This window comes from Phaseolus vulgaris, chromosome 5 (genome assembly GCF_000499845.2).
Source record: "Phaseolus vulgaris cultivar G19833 chromosome 5, P. vulgaris v2.0, whole genome shotgun sequence".
NCBI classification, from domain to species: domain Eukaryota; kingdom Viridiplantae; phylum Streptophyta; class Magnoliopsida; order Fabales; family Fabaceae; genus Phaseolus; species Phaseolus vulgaris.
Genome location: NC_023755.2, coordinates 23192308 through 23210518, shown reverse-complemented (window position 1 = coordinate 23210518; position 18211 = coordinate 23192308). Strand labels below are relative to the sequence as shown.

Here is an 18211-nt window from a genome sequence, read left to right as displayed (position 1 = left end):
CAATCTTGATCTAGCTGGCAGCTTGTTGAAATAGGAGTGTTGATTGGTTTGCATTGATCCATATCAAACCTCTTAAGCAGCTCCTTGCAGTATTTTTCTTGACTTATGAAAATTTCATCCTTGAGTTGTTTCACTTGAAGTCCAAGGAAGAAATTCATTTCCCCTAACATTGACATCTCAAACTCAATCTTCATTGTTTTCACAAAGTCTTCACACATCTCTTCATTTGTGGATCCAAAGATAATATCATCCACATAGACTTGCACAAGTATAATGTCTTCTCTTTTCTTCTTTATGAATAGAGTTTTATCAGAATTGCCACAGTTATATCCTTGAGAGAGCAGAAACTCACTTAGCCTCTCATACCATTGCCTAGGTGCCTGCTTCAATCCATATAACGCCTTCTTAAGCATGTACACATGCTCTGGATTTTTATGATCTTCGAACCCTGGAGACTGAGATACAAACACCTCTTCATTAATGTAACCATTTAAGAATGCACTCTCGACATCCATTTGAAATAGCTTGAAACCTTGTATGCTGGAAAATGCTAGGAGTAATCTGACAGCTTCAAGACGTGCTACTGGTGCATAGGTTTCACCAAAATCAATTCCCTCTTCTTGGTTATAACCTTTAGCAACCAGCCTTGCTTTATTTCTAGTGATAGCCCCATGTTCATCCATCTTGTTCATGTACACCCACTTGGTTCTTATGATATTCATCTCATGCTTTATTGGAACCAAAGTCCACACTTCATTGTATTCAAACTGGTTCAGTTCTTCCTGCATTGTTGTTATCCAATTGCTATCTTGCAGTGCTTCTTCCAGACTTTTAGGCTCAATATGTGAAACAAAGGCCACTGTTCTGCAGAAATTATTAAGTGAATTCCTTGTTGAGACTCCTTTCTCAATTTTACCAATTACATTGTCTAGTGTAAGATCCCTGGGTGTCTTCCATTCCTTAGGCAATCCTGCATTCACAGTAGATTCTTTGACAGAATTTTGATTAGTTGCATCAAGCTCACTAGATTGATTCTTTTGCAAAATGGTTCTTAAATCATCCATACCAGGTTCATCCAGAACAAATTTGGGCATAGAAAAATCTGTTTCATCAAATACAACATGTATAGATTCTTCTACTGCAAGCAATCTTTTGTTATACACTCTATAAGCATGATCATTTATAGCATATCCAATATGTATTCCCTCATCTGATTTAGGATCAAATTTCCCCAGATTGTCTTTACCATTATTTAGAACAAAACATTTGCAGCCAAAAACCCTAAGATGACTAATGCTAGGCTTCCTACCTTTATACAATTCATAGGGAGTTTTCTTAAGAATTGGTATAATCAAAGTTCTGTTAAGCACATAAGAAGCAGTGTATACTGCATCTGCCCAAAAATATTTAGGTAAACCAGATTCATTTAACATGGTCCTAGCTAACTCCTCTAGTGACCTATTCTTCCTTTCAACAACACCATTTTGTTGGGGTGTCCTAGGAGCAGAATAACTATGTGTGATTCCATGTTTTTCACAATATCTATCAAATTTTGCATTTTGAAATTCTCCCCTATGATCACTACGAATCTGTTTTATCCTATTTTCATTTTCATTATGCAGAATATTAGCAAGTTTCTTAAAGGCTTTATATGCATCATTTTTAGAAGCAAGAAACAAGGTCCATGTATATCTTGAAAAGTCATCAACAATTACCAAGGCATAGTAATTTCCAGCTAAGCTAGCAGTCCTAGATGGTCCAAACAAGTCCATATGTAAAACATCCAAGGCTTTATTTGTAGAAACCACATCTTTAGATTTAAATGAAGTTCTTATATGTTTTCCCTTTACACAAGCATCACACAATATGTTATTCTGAAATTTTATGTTTGGTAAACCAGAAACTAGTTCCTTAGACTTTAGCTTATTCAAGTGATTTGTGTGAATATGAGCTAGCCTCCTACGCCACAGCAATGACTCATCATTTTTAGACAACAAACACTCATTTTCAGAACAGCTCTTTATAATATCTAAGAGATAGATGTTGTTTACCCTTTTTCCAGTGAACAACACCTTACCAGAAATTTCATTTGAAATTGTACAGGTGTTGGCTTCGAAATTGACCTTGTATCCCTTGTCACACAGCTGGCTAATGCTTAGAAGACTATGTTTTAACCCTTCAACATACAATACATTCTCAATAGTGGTTGAGTCTTTAGTACCAACATCTCCTCTTCCAAGAATTTTTCCTCTATTGTTGTCCCCATATGTGACATGCCCTTCAGCTTTGAGTTTCAGATTTATGAACTTTTTCACATTGCTTTTCATTTCAGAATTATATCCTAGACCATTTTTTATTAAAAACAGCATTTTGTGAACCTAATAAAGTTTCAAGATTTTCTCTTCCTTTGGTGAAATTTGAAAGTGTTTTTAACAAATATTCAACCTGTTTTTCCAGCTTCTTACAATTATCACAGGTTTTTATTGATGCATGCAAACAAGTTAATTCAAGGCTTACCTACCCAGTTCTTCTTCAAGAGCTTTGACCTTAGGTTCAAGTACCCTATTTACTCTATTCCATTTGTTGCAAATTACAGCTAATCTGTTTGCTTCATCATGTGTTTCCTTAAATGCAATTAATAGCTGATCATAATTTTCAGAATCAGTAGAAAAATCACTTACTGAATCAGAGTTAGATTCTTCATCATTCACCATAAAGCACAGATTTGCTTCCTCACTTTCGGTTGAGGAATTACTAGATGAGGATACATCATTTTCTTCCCATGAGATGTATGCTCTTTTGCCTTTGCTTCTTTCACTCTTCTTGCTTGCTGATTTTTCTTTGTTTTGATTGTTTGGACAATCAACCTTTATTTGACCTGGTTTACCACATCTAAAACAAGTGTATTGGAAGAATTTGAATCATTGGGTTTAGAGTACCTCTTTCTTTGTTGAGTTCTGTCACGATTTTTCTTTCTAAGAAACCTGTTGAATTTTCTGGTGAGAAGACTCAAAGTCTCATCATGTTCAGGATAATCTTCTTCCTCACTTGTATCATGTTCCATGGTAGTTTTCAGGGCAATTCCTTTGGCTTTCTTCTCCACAATTTCTTGTTCTTTCAATCTTTTCAGCTCTATTTCATGCTCCATCAGCTTTCCAAAAAGTGCAGCAGTGAACATCTTGGATAAATCTCTGGATTCTGAGATTGCTGTTACTTTAGGCTGCCAGCTCCTATCAAGGCATTTCAGCACCTTTATGTTGAGCTCTTACTTGTCAAAGACTTTACCAAGGCCAGTGAGGTGATTTACAATATGTGTAAATCGTTTCTGCACATCTGCAATACTTTCTTCTGATTGCATTCTAAACAGTTCGTATTCCTGAATGAGTGAGTGCTTCCTTGCTCGTTTCACATCATCAGTCCCTTCTTGAGTTACCTCTAGTACCTCCCACATCTCCTTTGTTGATTTGCATTGAGAGACTCTAAAGAACTCATCCATATTCAGTGCAGAGGTGATGACATTCTTGGCTAAGGAGTCATATTGGGCCTTCTTCTTCTCGGTTTCACTCCATTCAGACCAAGGCTTCTTTATTGTTTCTTCTTTGACAACCTGCATAAGTATAAAAGGTCCACTGACCACTGCATCCCAGATCCCCATGTCAATAGACTCCATAAAGATTTTCATCCTGATTTTCCAGAAAGCATAGTTAACACCAGCAAACATAGGAGGTCTATTAATAGACGCACCTTCAGCAAAAGGAATTTTAAACTCAGACATCATGCATACACTTGAGCAAAATACAAGCCCTAGCTCTTGATACCAATTGTTAGAGTTAAGCAGTGTCTAAGATCAAGAGGGGAGGGGTGAATTGAGCTTATCAAATTTTCGCAAAACAATCTAATTTACTATGTAACAGAGGTGAAAAGAACAAATTGATATTAAATGGAACAGATTGTTTTTACAGATGAACCTAGCACAATTAAAACAAGATCAGCACAGTTTAGATCAACTAGCAGAAATACCAGAACCAAATTGATTAACTTTCTCAGTTTATAAAGTTGCAGTTTAAGGTACAAGATTAATCAATTTTTACTTAACATGATCCATCTAGAGTAATGAACCAAATGTCACAGTTTAGTTAAAGGAACCAGTTCATCCTTCTTATCCTATTACAGATTCACACAGCAGCTTGATTTATGATTAGAGGATTGATTAACAAGTTAGAACGGCAGATTTAACCATATCCAGAATTAACAGATTTAGTTTCAATATAACAGATTCCTTTCTTGACAGATTATGTTAAATTACAGAATTAAGAGCAGGGATGAGAAAAGAAACACACAAGAATTTTTATACTAGTTCACTTATCAAGAGCTACGTCCAGTTCACCTCACTCCAAGGTGTAATTCACTAAAACTGATACAATCAATTACAAACACACAGCAGTTCTTGAACCCTTCAAGAACCTCAACAATCAAGGCTGAAAAACACTATTTCGGCATACCTTGCACTCCAAGAAACCCTATCTAGAGTGACTAATACTCAAAACCAATACAAGAATGAATAAGGAAAAGATTACACCTGAAACAGTGTTGCAAGAACATAAACCAGTTGTTCTATTTGCTCCAAGACAATACTAGCACAAGGTTCTTCAAGAACTAGCTCACATGTATTTCACTTTTGAAAAACCTTTGCAAAAACCTTTTCAATTCACTTTTTCACACATGAAATGTTGTATCTCTGTTAAAACTGTGATTGTTCAGCATCCCTTTACGTGAGAAGGGCATTTTCTTTTATAGATAACAGTTTCTAACCACTTTAAAAAAAAACAGTTACAGAGCAGTTAGCAAAACAACAGATTGATTCTGAAAAACAACAGGTTAAAAGATGATAAAGCTGTCAGCTCAGCTTAACTCAAATAACAAACTGAGATGTACCTTTGGTGCCCTAACAGAATTTCAAAAAGCCTTTAACAGAGAAGAAATAAACCAATTGCTTCTCAATAAAACATATTTATTTTTGTACTTGATCCGATCGGTCATCGGTATTCGGTGACATCAGCAACAGATAGCCACGTGGACCGTTCTTAGTGGAACACGTGGGCCAGGGAAGCAGACGTGTCATTGAGAGAGTCACCCAGGGTGGTGATCGGTGATCAGGGGGCGGTGGTCAGAGAGAATGCGCGATCAGCGCCTAGATAAGCGCCTGGAAGCAGAAGACGTGGCACTATGGGGGACCGATCGGTCATCTGGTGTGAGCGATGATCATCGGGTTTTCGTGTTGCATGCGGTTAAGCTGGAAACAAAGGACGTTTCCCAGCGAGAGCGTTGCATGCGAGCCTTGTGTGGCAGACTATCCGGGAAAGGAGAAGTTATGAGCTTTGTAGTGACATGAACGAGAGTGGCCTAAGAGAGCTAGTAAGGCTGACTTGAGCGTCGGAGTGCAATCGACCGCTAGAGGCGCCGTTTGGTGTGTTTCGCAGGTTTGCTTGGAGTTCTTGTGGAGTTCCTGGAGCATTCTTGCACTTGTCGTGATTGAGGAGGTGGAAGATAGATTTTGACGTGGCGAATCCTTCGACGTTTGAATCCCCTGCAAGATCATTTGGCGCCCACCGTGGGACCCGTGTGAATTTGTGATCCCATCCACACTTTGTTGTCAGATTTCGTTTGTTCTTGAGGTTCTTTGCTGAGAAAATGAGAAAGACAAGGCAAATTTCACCCGCGCCATCAGCTGAAGAAGGAGTTGTGACGATGGCGCAGGTCTTGGAAATGATGCGAACGCTGCAAGACAATATGGCAGCGTCGAGAGTGGAACAAGAAAGGATGCAAGCGGATTTGGCTGCATCACAGAGCAGAAACGAGGAGTTAGACAGAGTTAATGAAGAGTTGCGCAAGGCGCTGCAAGCGCAGAAGGAACGTGCGGCGGAAGAAAGGGTGGCGCCGCCGCCGTCTCCCCCCAGGACTTTCCCCATGCCTTTCTCATCGGAGATTATGAGCGCGATAGTGCCACCAAACTTGGTGGGGGTGAAAGCCTTGTTTACCGGGGTGGAGGACCCAGAGATGCATCTGACAGCGTTTCACACCTAGATGATGCTCTCTGGGGATTCGGATGCGGTGTATTGCAAGCTGTTTATGAGCACCCTGAGCGGAATTGCTCTGGAGTGGTTCGTGAGCCTACCAGATGGCCACATCACCTCGTTTCAGCAGTTCTCTAAGTTGTTCATGGAGCAGTATATTGTGAACAGGGCACCCCCAGTGGTGTCGTATGACTTGTTCGACGTGCGACAAAACCAAGGTGAGTCCCTCAGGGACTACCTTAGTCGTTTTGGAGCTCAGGTGGTGAGGCTGCCCAACAAAGATGAAGATATGCTGGTGCATGCATTTAAGAAAGGGGTTCTACAGGGCCCTTTCAGTGAATCGTTGATCAGAAATCACCCCAGCACCTTTGGGGAGATTAGGCGCCGTGCTGTGGCGCCCATCGTAGTAGAGACAGAGGTTTCTGAGAAGAGGGGAAGCGCGGCCCCTACCAAGTCGCGCGTAGGACCGAGCAGGTCTCAGCAGCCGATGAGGGTGCATGAGGCCAAAGAAGGAAAGAAGGCTCAAGGGAAGCCTCGCCCTTACGGGCCTGGGAAGGATCAGGGTAGGGGGCGCGCGATGGAGAGTAACGTGCCCCCCAGGTTTGACTTCGTGGTGGAATTGGCGGAGCTGATCGCCATTCCAGCCATAGCGGCACGGTTGCGAGCACCAGAGAAGACTGACAAGGTGTTGGGAAGGAAAAAGAATGTGTGGTGTGAGTTTCACCAATCTTATGGTCACTCGCTCCACTCGTGTTTGGCGTTGGGACACCAACTCGCGGAGTTGGTAAAAAGTGGCTTTTTTAGCCTTTACTTGCGGGAGGCGCAAGGTGATCGGGCGTCGGGGCCACCAGTAGAAGATCCGCAACACGAGGTACCTGTGCACGGAGAGGTGCACACGATCGCGGGGGGCTTCTCTGGAGGGGGGTGTACAGCCTCTCAGAGGAAGGGATACACTCCTTTTGTGATGACTGTCGAATCGGTGGAAGAAGATCATACCCCCGATGCTGACATTACATTCCCAAAGGGCGGATCTCCGGGACGTTGTGCCTCACGACAACGATCCTATAGTCATCTCCCTTGTCACGGCAGGGAGAAAGGTGCACAGGGTCCTCGTGGACCAGGGAAGCTCGATGGATGTGATGTTCTGACCGACATTCAACAAACTGCAGCTGTCCCTTGATCAGCTGAGGCCGTACGTAGGGTGCTTGTATGGCTTCGCAGGGGACCAAGTAGAGGTGCGAGGCTACATAGAGCTGAGGACCACGTTCACAGATGGGACCGTGGCTCGCACTGAAAAGATCAAGTACTTAGTGGTTAATGCCCCATCCGTCTACAACATACTGTTGGGAAGGCCGACGCTCAACAGGTTGGGAGCTGTACCGTCGACGAGGCACATGAAGTTGAGGTTGCCGTCGATGGAGGGGGTAGTAATCACCATTAAGTCAGACCATAAGGAGGCTAGGCGCTGCTATGAGAACAGCCTCAAGCAGCAAAGGAGTGTGTGCCATGTTACCCCGACACCACCGCCGAGTGTGGACGAGAGGCGATCGGAGGTCGCAGGGCTGGTAAGAGGTACACAAGGTGATGTGGAGATGGAGGAAGCAGTGTTGGGGGGCTCAGGGGTGGCCCAAGTAGAAGCTGAGAAAGAGAGTATGATCACGCCCCGCGAGTCTGGGATCGCAAGGGCGGTCATCGCTAGCGAAAAGAGGCCCCAGCCTGCTGAGGGGTGGGTGGAGACGGAGATCCAAGTGGACTGGCCCGTTCAGAGTGGTGGAGACGTTGGAGAATGGCGCTCATCGGCTGGAGACTTTGGACGGGGGGACGATCCCCAGAACATGGAACGCCACACACTTGAAGTTCTATTTTAGTTGAAATTGTAAAGTAGTCGCGCTTTCGCGCTTTTGTAAGCAATTGAACAAGTTCAGGGGGCACTCTTTTCCCTAAAAAAGGGTTTTTAATGAGGCCACCCAATAAAAAAAAAGTTATCGGTATAAGAGTTTGCAAAGTTTCAAAGTTAAAATCCTCCCTGACCCAGGCGCAAGCGCAGGTAATCGGTTAGGCCTTCCGCGCCTCAGGCGTGAGCATGGCAACCGGTTTAAAGTCCTCCTCACCTCAGGTGTGAGTGCAGGCAACTAAGGTTCGAAAAGCCAGGGGTGCTAGTAAGCCCAAGAAGGGAAATGAAGGATTTCGAGAAACGCCTTTACCCAAGTGGCATAGCATCAATATTGGCGCAGTAGAACTCTTAGTCAAAACCCTTCTCACCCCAGGAGTGAGAAGGGGGAAAGTACGACCCGACGTGTTAAGGGTTGATGACCTTGGGGCAAGCAAGAGGGGTTATCGAGAAACACTCTTTCCCCAAAAACAAGGCATCATCTTTGACCGATCGGCGTAGAAGTCCTCTATGCACTTAGCGCTGGAGTGACAAGCAATATAAAGAGATATAAGGTGGAAGCAGAGGCGCGAGGTCTGATGAGTGGGTGGTTGTAGCATTCTGATCGGTTATCGGTGGTTAGAACATTGTTTAAGAGTTTTAGACAAGTTCTTACGCGATAGGCCTATGCAAGCAAAGCCACGCCAGATCAGTTATCAAGTGTTGTTAGTTGTGATCAAAGTCGGAAGTAGAGAAGACAAGTACAGTAAAGATTCGTGCCAAGTTCGAATAGGTTAGCAGTTAGTCGTGCATGACAAGAGGTAAAGGATAAGAGATGCACAGCAAGGAGAATGGTAAGAGAAAAAGTAGCATTTTATATACACATGAGGAGTCTTTACATTCAAAGTTTATGTACAAAGGGATATAAACAAGATAGTAAATGATCAAGGGCGAATGATCTTGTCGTCCACCACCTCGAAGTCGATAGCAAACTGAGAGTAGTCAGCCTCCGGGAAGACGCACTTAACTTGCTCGAGGGCCAAGTCGAATCCCTCAGCAAAGGTATCAGCGGCCTCTTCCCAGAGCTTGGTCTTCTCAACCTCGAGCTCAGCCTGCTCGGTCTCGATCAGTTGTAAGGGTGGCAATGGTGGATTCAGCTTCCTTGAGCTTGGACCCCTGATCATTGGCACGCCTCTCGTTCGCTGCGAGAGCCTCCGCCAGATCTGCGATCTGTAGGCGCAGGAAGGCATTCTCGGCGTCAAGCTGAATGGCCTTGCCCGTGGTCTCGACCAGCTCAGCGTCAAGAGCGGCGACGGCGTCCCCCATCATCATCTCCGTCTTGATGGTTTCTTGGACTTGTAGGGCATGCCCCCTCTTGGCTTCCTTCACCATGTCCCTCAGCAACTCGTTGGTGCTCTGCAGGGCCTCGTAGTCGCTTTGTAGCGACTCTTTTTGGTTGATCAGCTCGCTCATCTTTCTCTTCAGCTTCTCGAGGCGGCGATGTTGGGTGGAGAACTCCAGAGAAAGCACCAGCTGGCGGGCCAGATGAAGGTCCACCTCGCTCCCGCTCCACTTGACCAGCTCGCGGTTTTGGAGCAGTTGCCTGATCAGCTGGATGACCCTGGTGAGCCCTTCAGTGCTGGAACCCAAGGCTCGATGGGAACTCTCACTACCCCCTTGGTCGTGGCGGCGGAGGCTTGAGGGCGTGGTAAGGTTGAGAGGTGAGAGGTCCCCTCCGAGCGAGCAGCCCCGCTCCCAGCAGTTTGAGATGGTAAGGTAAGGGGTTGGCTGGCTAGGGGCGGAGAAGGAAGGTGTGCTGGAGAAGGAGGGCGTGTAGGAGAAGCCTGTGCTGAAGGAGTTGGAGAGGCATCCCCCTCAGTGCCCTCGGGCCTTACGGTGGAAGAGCCACCCACCTCGGCTCCCCTTCTTCTTCTTTGGACTAGAGGAGACCCCGAGCTCTCCTCCTCGGTGGATGCGACGGTGGTGGGAGCCTTCACCAGCCGTTTCCTTTTCTTCTCACCCCTGGTCTCGGGTCCTTCAGCTGGCGCGACCGAGATGGGGGAGGCAGAGATGGGCTCGGAGGTGGCCTCAGTCCCCGAAGACGACCCGACAGCTCGTCGGCTCTTGGCCAGCGCGATTAGTTTTTGGCGTCATTCTTTGCTAGAAGTCATATCTGCACCGGTTAAGCATGGCAAAGGGTTAGTACACAGAGAGACAAGAAAGCAAACAAAGTGCAAAAGAGTCAATCAAGCTAATCAGTTCAGTAGTAGCATGTAGAGAAGTGATTAACATGTGCAAGTGGGCAAGTGTAGCAAGCAAGCACACTATCATACTCAGAGAAATGACAAGTTGAAGGGAAGGAGAGGGTGCAAACCAATGTATTTTTTAAGCATCTCCACGTCGAACTCGTGCTTGATGAGGGTGGAGGAGCGAATTTAGCGCCCAAGCTCGAGAGTAGGCCGCACAGCTCGCGCTCGTAAGGTGCCATAGCCTCCAAGCCTCGGGGTTTTTTGAACTCTACCTTGGGAACCCAATAGAGTGGGAAGCCCTCAAGTAGAGTCGAACTATGCTCGTTGGAGGTGATCATGTAGAACCTACCCTTCCAGTCCTTGAAGGATTGCTGGTATAGGCCCAAGATCACTCTCCCTGACACGCCGTTCAGGCTCACCCATGACCTATCGCCTGGGTTCTTGGCCTTAAAGAAGTGGAGGAAGACGTCGGTTGAAGAAGGGTGTCCGAAGTGGTTGTAGAGAATCTCGAACGCTCGGATGAATGCCCAAGCGTTTGGATGGAGTTGACAGGAGGCCACGTTCAGCTCGGTGAGGAGGTCCTTCTCAAAGAAAGTGAAAGGGAGTCGAAGGTGCAACCTCTTGAAGATAGCGGAGTAAATGAAGGTGAAGGGCACTCCATTGGTGGCCCTATCATCCACGCATATTGGCATGTCCCGAGGGGGGATGCACACGCCCAAGTGTGAGTCGTCCTCCCTGTCAAGGGCGCATGTGGGCTCGTCTGAGTCGCTGCTCAGAAGGTTGGTGAGATGATCGTCGGGGAGTTGCGTAGAGGTCTCAGCGAGCAAGTGGAGGGGAGCCCACTTGTACACCCGCTCGTAGCTATGTTGAGGAGTCGCCGCTTGGGGGTGCGCAGTCGTTGAGGGGGGCGTGCTCGTCAAGGGCGGTGGTGGTGCACTTGCGGAAGGCTGTGCACCAGAGGAGGAAGCGAGACGCGCAGTGGTTTTTGTGCGAGCCATTGTTCAGTAGCTACAATGGAGAAAGAAAAGAAGGAATGAGGGACCAATGAAAAACAGGGTTCAGCGAAAAACAAGAGGAAGGTGAGGAGAACGAAAATGCTATGGTTGAAAGGAGTGGAGAAGCGAAAGCGATGAAGAAGAAGAAGCGAAAACATAGGAAAATACAGGAAAACCAGAAGAAACCCTAGCACAGTGCAGGGAAAGGGGAAACAGCCCACAAAGTATGCACAGTACAGTTATTGGATGATGCAATCGGTAGAAAGTATTCAAGATGCCATAGATGAAGAAAAGGGGTACCTTTTGATGATCGCAAGAAGGTTCTGAAAGCTTGAGATTGAGGGAGATGAATCGCGCAGAGAGAGGCTTCAAAAGTTCAGAGAAGAGTGTTGGAGAAGGTAGGGGAATAGTGGAGGCGCGCAAATTTTTAAATGTGAGAAGCGCAAACGACGTTACATGCTAGCCGTTGATGCGTACACGTGTCGCAAGATTAAGGAAGGAAGACGTAACGTCACTTAAAACACAGAACGTGATGTGGCACGTGACGTGGCATCACTTGCCACGTGGCCACTGAAGACGATCACTTAGCCTCTTCGCTGAAAACAAATTTACAGCTCGAGGCTGGGGGGCTTGTGATCCGATTGGTCATCGGTAGTCGGTGACATCAGCAACAGATAGCCACGTGGACCGTTCTTAGTGGAACATGTGGGCTAGGGAAGCAGACATGTCATTGAGAGAGTCACCCAGGGTGGTGATCGGTGATCAGGGGGCGGTGGTCAGAGAGGATGTGCGATCAGCGCCTAGATAAGCGCCTGGAAGCAGAAGGCGTGGCGCTATGGGGGATCGATCGGTCATCTGGTGTGAGCGATGATCATCGGGTTTTCGTGTTGCACGCGGTTAAGCTGGAAACGAAGGACGTTTCCCAGCGAGAGCGTTGCATGTGAGCCTTGCGTGGCAGAATATCCGGGAAAGGAGAAGTTATGAGCTTTGTAGTGACATGCACGAGAGTGGCCTAAGAGAGCTAGTAAGCCAGTCGGTGATTGGTGCTTCTTAACCCATAACGTGCATGGTGCAAAGCAAAGGTGATCGTTCACACAGTAGGTAATGCCTGGTGCATGCGCTTAGCCAAGCCACACTTGGTATTCACACTGAGGTTGCACGAGCCACCTAGTTGAAGAAACGCATTAAGTTACTCCATGCACGGATAACTTAGGCGCGCAACAGTGTATATAAAGGGCATTCCGCGCTCATGTAGAGGGGGGTAAGATTCATTCTTGCAAGTGACTACTTTACACACACACAGAGTGCACATGAGTCTCGCAGAGATTCTTAGTTCTTTGGTGGTTTTGTAAGGTTGACTTGAGCGTCGGAGTGCAATCGGCCGCTAGAGGCGCCGTTTGGTGTGTTTCGCAGGTTTGCTTGGAGTTCTTGTGGAGTTCCTGGAGCGTTCTTGCACTTGTCTCGGTTGAGGAGGTGGAAGATAGAGTTTGACGTGGCGAATCCTTCGACGTTTGAATCCCCTGCAAGATCAGTACTGAATCAAACCATTTAAGAGAACTTTAAAAATCTTTTCCAAAAACATTTAACCACATCATGAGCTTGATCTTACTACCTTGATTTGGTATCTAGGATGGGTCATGCAGCAAAAGGCAACCTTGACAATACACAAGCCTAAACAACAGAATCATCTAACACATATAGCAACCTACAAATCAAACTAGCTAACATCTACATCAAACACACTAAGGCTAGGTAGAGATGAGCTTCATCCATCTTCAACATGGTCGAGCTAACGAGCTCTCCTGCATGGTACACATGTCCCCCGTCTTACATGCCACTAGGTAATCATTTACTCTCGGGGCACCTATACTCGAGTGGTAGTACTGACACCGAGCTAGGTTGACTTACCTGTGTTGTGCTTAAGCAAATCAACAAACAAATCAATCCCACATAGCGCCTATGCTCGTACTTATGTTGAGTTAGGTCAACTTACCATGTGCCAATTCGAATAAATCAACTAAACTAAATGCATCATCTTCCAAGAACAAATTTATCACACATTGTTCAAAAAGAAAACATTAAGCAAGAATATCTTAGCTGAAATACAACTCGAGGTTTGCGACATTCCACGCTCTAGGAATGGCCTCAACTGACGCCTTGGCTTATTCGTTTACTAATTGGAGGGCTCTCATGGTCTCCAAGATTTGCTGCAAGGTGGGGACCTTGCTCCCTTCAGATCCCAATGGATATTGCCTCGCGTTCCTTATCACGTCAAAAAACTCAAACACAATTGTGGATGAGATCAGGTTTTACCGGGCCCCACGGTGGGTGCCAAATGTTCTCGCTAGTTGACTCCAAAGGCAAGCAGTGGCTCCTCCTATTTCTGGTGAATTATGTGCTTCCTCTTGGATGTTGGAGAGTGGCTTTGTTGAAACAGAGGGGGGCCTACCTGTTGATTGCACTCCGACGATCAAGTCAGTTCAGGGCTTATAGAAACAATGAGTAAGTAAGCAAGTAATTTCAGTCTTAGAAACGGTGTACCTTTACCAGGGATCTCAAGTCCCTTTAATAGACTACTTTTAGGTTACCTCTTGTAACAACCTTCTCTCACGAGAACCTTATCTCCAGTGAAAGCATGTTTTATTAGTGCTGCAACCGCATATAATCTTATCTCCTTAGAGTGCATAAAATCTTAACAGAATAACCACCAGGGTACCAACTCATGTACCAACATCAGGGGTCCAATATGTCCCTTGGAGGCATACAAGCCTCCACGTACCATGCATGCAACCTATTCTCTTCAAGCCTAGAACTATTGGGCTTAGGCTCTATAGAGAATGTTTTACTTGTGCTAGACACCACATGTACTAAATTTACCCCTATGTTCACAAATACCTTTCATTAATAGCCTTACGCTCACATATAAAAGATTATTTCAACTATGCCATACTGACCAAACGTGACCCATTTTACTGGCCCAACAGCCGAACTGACCTGCTTATACCATGCACCGAGATCCAACCCTCGAGCACTTTGTCCAATACAATTATCATAAATATAATTACCTAAAATTATTTGTTGTGTATAATCAAGGTTTGAAAATTACTAACAACTTAATACGCTATAAGAAAACAGTAAATTAGAGACCAAATTTAAGCTAAACCTTATTAGAGTGCACAATAGAGTCCACTAACTAATGCAAAAATGACATGCAAAGAAGTGAGGATCACGGAAATGCAAATCGAACATAACTAGATGCAAATAATACAATATAAAGAAACCGACGCACGTCTAGCCAACATGCCAAAGCTTTCGCTACTGCTGGGCAGACTCTGGAGCGTGGAAGGTGTTGATTCATCGCGCGTAATGACACTTGAGAAAGAGAGCAAGGACTTTACCGTGGATGACATGCGTTTGAAGGGATCAACGTTGAGAGTGGGTTTCACGGTTTCTAAAGTTAGGTGGCAGGTACGGTCGAACCCTCGCTTTGCCCTCAGTGGTTGAGTGTCGCGTGAGTAACTTTACCAATTTTTTTTTCTCATTTCATTATTTCATTTCACTCTCTGTTTTCACTTTCTCGTTTCACTCTCTGATTTCACTCTCCCTCAGTTTTCCCTCTTTCACGGTCATTCTCGCATTTCACCCTCGTTCTCATTTTTCACTCTTCACAATTGGTGCCATTGCAACTCGTAAGAAAATTTCTCTCTCATTTCACTATCCCTCTCATTTCACAGTCTCTGATTTTCTTTCTTTGCTGCTTCAATGCTGCATTGTAGGTTCCATTATTTTCGAAGTGGCAGTGGTGAAGTATAGATAGTGGAAGACGAACGAACCTTGCAGATTTTTTGTCTTTGTAGAAGTTGAGTTGATTGAGAGCATTGCTGATTGAAATGTTAGTTTATTTTTTGGTGATTTTTGTACAAATGATCCTTCATTTTTTTAATTAATTTGATCAATAATATGTGAGATGATTTGTTATTTAACCAGAACATTGATATTGGTCTCACTTATGTTTATCAGAACGCAGATGCCTAATTTGTAATGGATTTGCTTATTTATCATTATTTTAAGTTTTTAAAGTTTTGGTAGGTTTTGGTTCATGTTTGTTTGTTTATCGTTGGGACTGTTTTGGTTTAATTCTAATGAATATTCTATCGTTTCTTAATTATATATTATTCATCCTTATATCGTTAATTTGGTAAAGTTGTAAGAAATGGAAGTTTTAGGTTTTGGGATGGTGGAATAATCTGATTGATGAATTGTTTTGTTTATGATGTGAATGTTTGTGAGTTGCAGTTTATGTGCTGATTCTTACAATTTGGTTGTTGCTCTCTGAATTTGATATCAATTGATGTTGCACATATGTGGTTTGATGGGTTTTGTAGATAGCTTTCTGCACAAATTTTACTAGTTTATGGTGATGCTTTTCATTTAAGGTACTTAATTAAACAGTGATATTTTTTCAATGGTGAGGTGCTTTTTGTATTGTTCTGAATCTAGTTTTTCTTAATCTGGTTTTTCTCAATCTGGTTTGGTGGGTTTTGTAGATAGCTTTCTGAACAAATTTTATTTATGGTGATGCTTTTCATTTAAGTCTTAATTAAACAGTGATACCAACATCCTGCCCCATCTAATTCAAAAAATAAAAATATTACATATATTCCTATGTGTGTAGGTATGGACTGTCTGTATGGCTGATATATGGTGCACCAAATCCAATTCACTCGTGCAGTGGAATCAAAGAATGAATTGCAGCTGAAGGACTTGTTTATAGGTTCTGCTAGGAACGATTTTGCTAGGAGTGATGAAACAGATTCAATGCAGTTCTGCCTAGTTGCTACTTAGTCATGCAACGAATTATCCAATAGTTATTTTTTACATCTGGAGTGTTAAGCCTGTGATGATGCTGGTTTCTTGGTTTAGATGTAGATGCAGTATGATGTAGATTTTCCTGTAAAACAACATTAGTAAGGGGCGTGCTGATAATGGTTCCTGCAGTTTATGGTATTGTCTTGGTTTGGAGTGGTGGAGACGTGGGAGACAAGGAGAAGAATGTTGTTTGTCTAGAAAATCAGTATGCTATTAAGGAATGTGTACAACAATTGGGGTTTGCACTGCTCAACGAGTAGGAAGTCAGGGATAATATAAGCTAAGCTTTAAGTAGTTGTGGTGCTCAAACAAAGGTAGAGGAAGTGTGGTGTTTGCTTATGAAAAAGCAGAGGAAGAGGGGTTAGTCACGGCTAAAGTAAGGGCTGTAAAATGCTTGGTCTGGCGTAAGTGAACCAGACGGTCTCCAGTTTCTGCTATTGATACCTATGGTGGATGGGGTGCTCATGAAGGTGATGCATTCTAAGGGAAAGAATGATAGAGTATTGGGCCCCCAAGACAGCAAGCCCATCAGACAGAAGAAGAAGCCTTCATGGATGAAAGACTATGTTATTTAATAGATTATTAGTATTATCATGTCTAATTTTGGCTATAGAGCTTTAGGGCCCAATGACTTGTATCAGCCCACATCATCTCCTATTTAGGTGATGAGAAACGTAAATAAAAGACATGAGAAAAGTTTCTTAAACCTAGAGTAGAATATTCAGAGTTAACATCTTTCTTAGCAAGCACAGTAGCTGTAACCTATCATTGGTGCTTTCATTGCTCTCCACCATGCCTCCCTCACGCCAAGCTAAGGACCTTGAGGACATTCTCCTCACCATCCAAGAACGTCTTTCAGCCATACAAACACAAATGGAAACCACAGAAGCCAGGCAGACCAACATAGAGGCCAGCAACGAGTTCCTTCAAACCACACTCACCTCCTTGGTAAACCAGGTTTCCTCTAATTTCCCTCCTACTTTTTCCCCACACATGTCCACACAAGACCAGCCACATATTCCACCCACCATACGACCACCAAAACTACAATTAGCCTTCTTTGAAGGACCAGACCCCTTGGATTGGTTATTCCAAGCTGAACAGTATTTTACATTCTACCAAATTCCCCCAGATCAAAGATTATCCATGGTTCCCTTTCACATGAAAGGGGATGCCCTTAGCTGGTTTAAGTGGATGCATCAGAACAACCTTCTTGCAGATTGGCCCTCTTTTACCCGTGCCTTAGAGCTACGTTTTGGCCCCTCTTCCTATACCAACCACCAAGCTGAACTATTCAAACTACACCAACATTCTTCGGTTTCAGAATACCAGGCACGCTTTGAAAAAATATGTAACTGTGTCCAAGGGTTATCCCCAGAAACCATTCTGAATTGTTTCACTTCAGGCCTCCATCCCGAAATCCGAAGGGAACTTGCTATACTTAATCCCTATTCCATTTCCCAGGCTATTGGTCTTGCCAAACTCATCGAAGATAAAATCAGAGACTCCAAACCTAAACCCTTTCGTTCCCCAAACCTTACAAATTTTCAGCACCACACCACCAACAACTCACGTCACCCACACCTTCCTCCAACAACCACGACTACCCAAACCAATCTCAATCACCCTGCTGTACCCCATAACCTACCACCCACCCCTCCCTTACCCATTAAACGTCTCATAGCTGCACAACTTCAGGAAAGGCGAGCATTAGGTTTATGCTATAACTGCGATGAAAAATTTTACCCAGGCCACAAATGTTCTAGCTCCAGATTTCTTTTACTCCTAGACAATCCTGACTATCCCTCGGCCTCCACGGAAGAAACCCTAGAACTCACACCTACAGATGACATGATCCATTTCCACCTTTCACCACATGCTCTAAACGGTACCCTCTCACCACAAACCCTTAAATTCACGGGTCTCATCAACAACCTCCCAGTCACAGTCCTAATAGACTCTGGTAGCTCCCACAATATTTTACAGCCTCGCATTGCCCATCACCTTCACCTCCCCATCTCACCCAGTCCCCCATTTACCGTCATGGTTGGAAATGGAGCTTTTATCACGTGTCAGGGCATTTGTCCCTCAGTTAATATCGCTCTCCAAAACACTACCTTCACAATTCCCCTTTACCTCCTTCCCATAGAAGGA

At 44.4% G+C, this 18211-nt stretch overlaps 1 protein-coding gene and 1 long non-coding RNA gene across 4 annotated transcripts; both read left to right on the top strand.

The window, feature by feature from the left end:
• The first annotated feature begins 6084 nt into the window (after positions 1-6084).
• LOC137834149 (uncharacterized) lies at positions 6085-7254 on the top strand. The gene has a single exon (XM_068642213.1). The coding sequence runs from the start codon at positions 6085-6087 to the stop codon at positions 7252-7254; it is 1170 nt and encodes a 389-aa protein (XP_068498314.1).
• A 7033-nt stretch (positions 7255-14287) lies between these two features.
• On the top strand, positions 14288-15252 carry LOC137835314 (uncharacterized). Of its 3 annotated transcripts, none has more exons than XR_011085070.1 (3): positions 14352-14699; positions 14798-14877; positions 14965-15252. It is a non-coding gene; the product is annotated as an uncharacterized lncRNA (long non-coding RNA). The 3 variants fall into 3 exon arrangements; XR_011085071.1 differs by having other exon boundaries at positions 14356-14656; XR_011085072.1 differs by lacking the exon at positions 14798-14877 and having other exon boundaries at positions 14288-14699.
• Positions 15253-18211: the final 2959 nt, after the last annotated feature.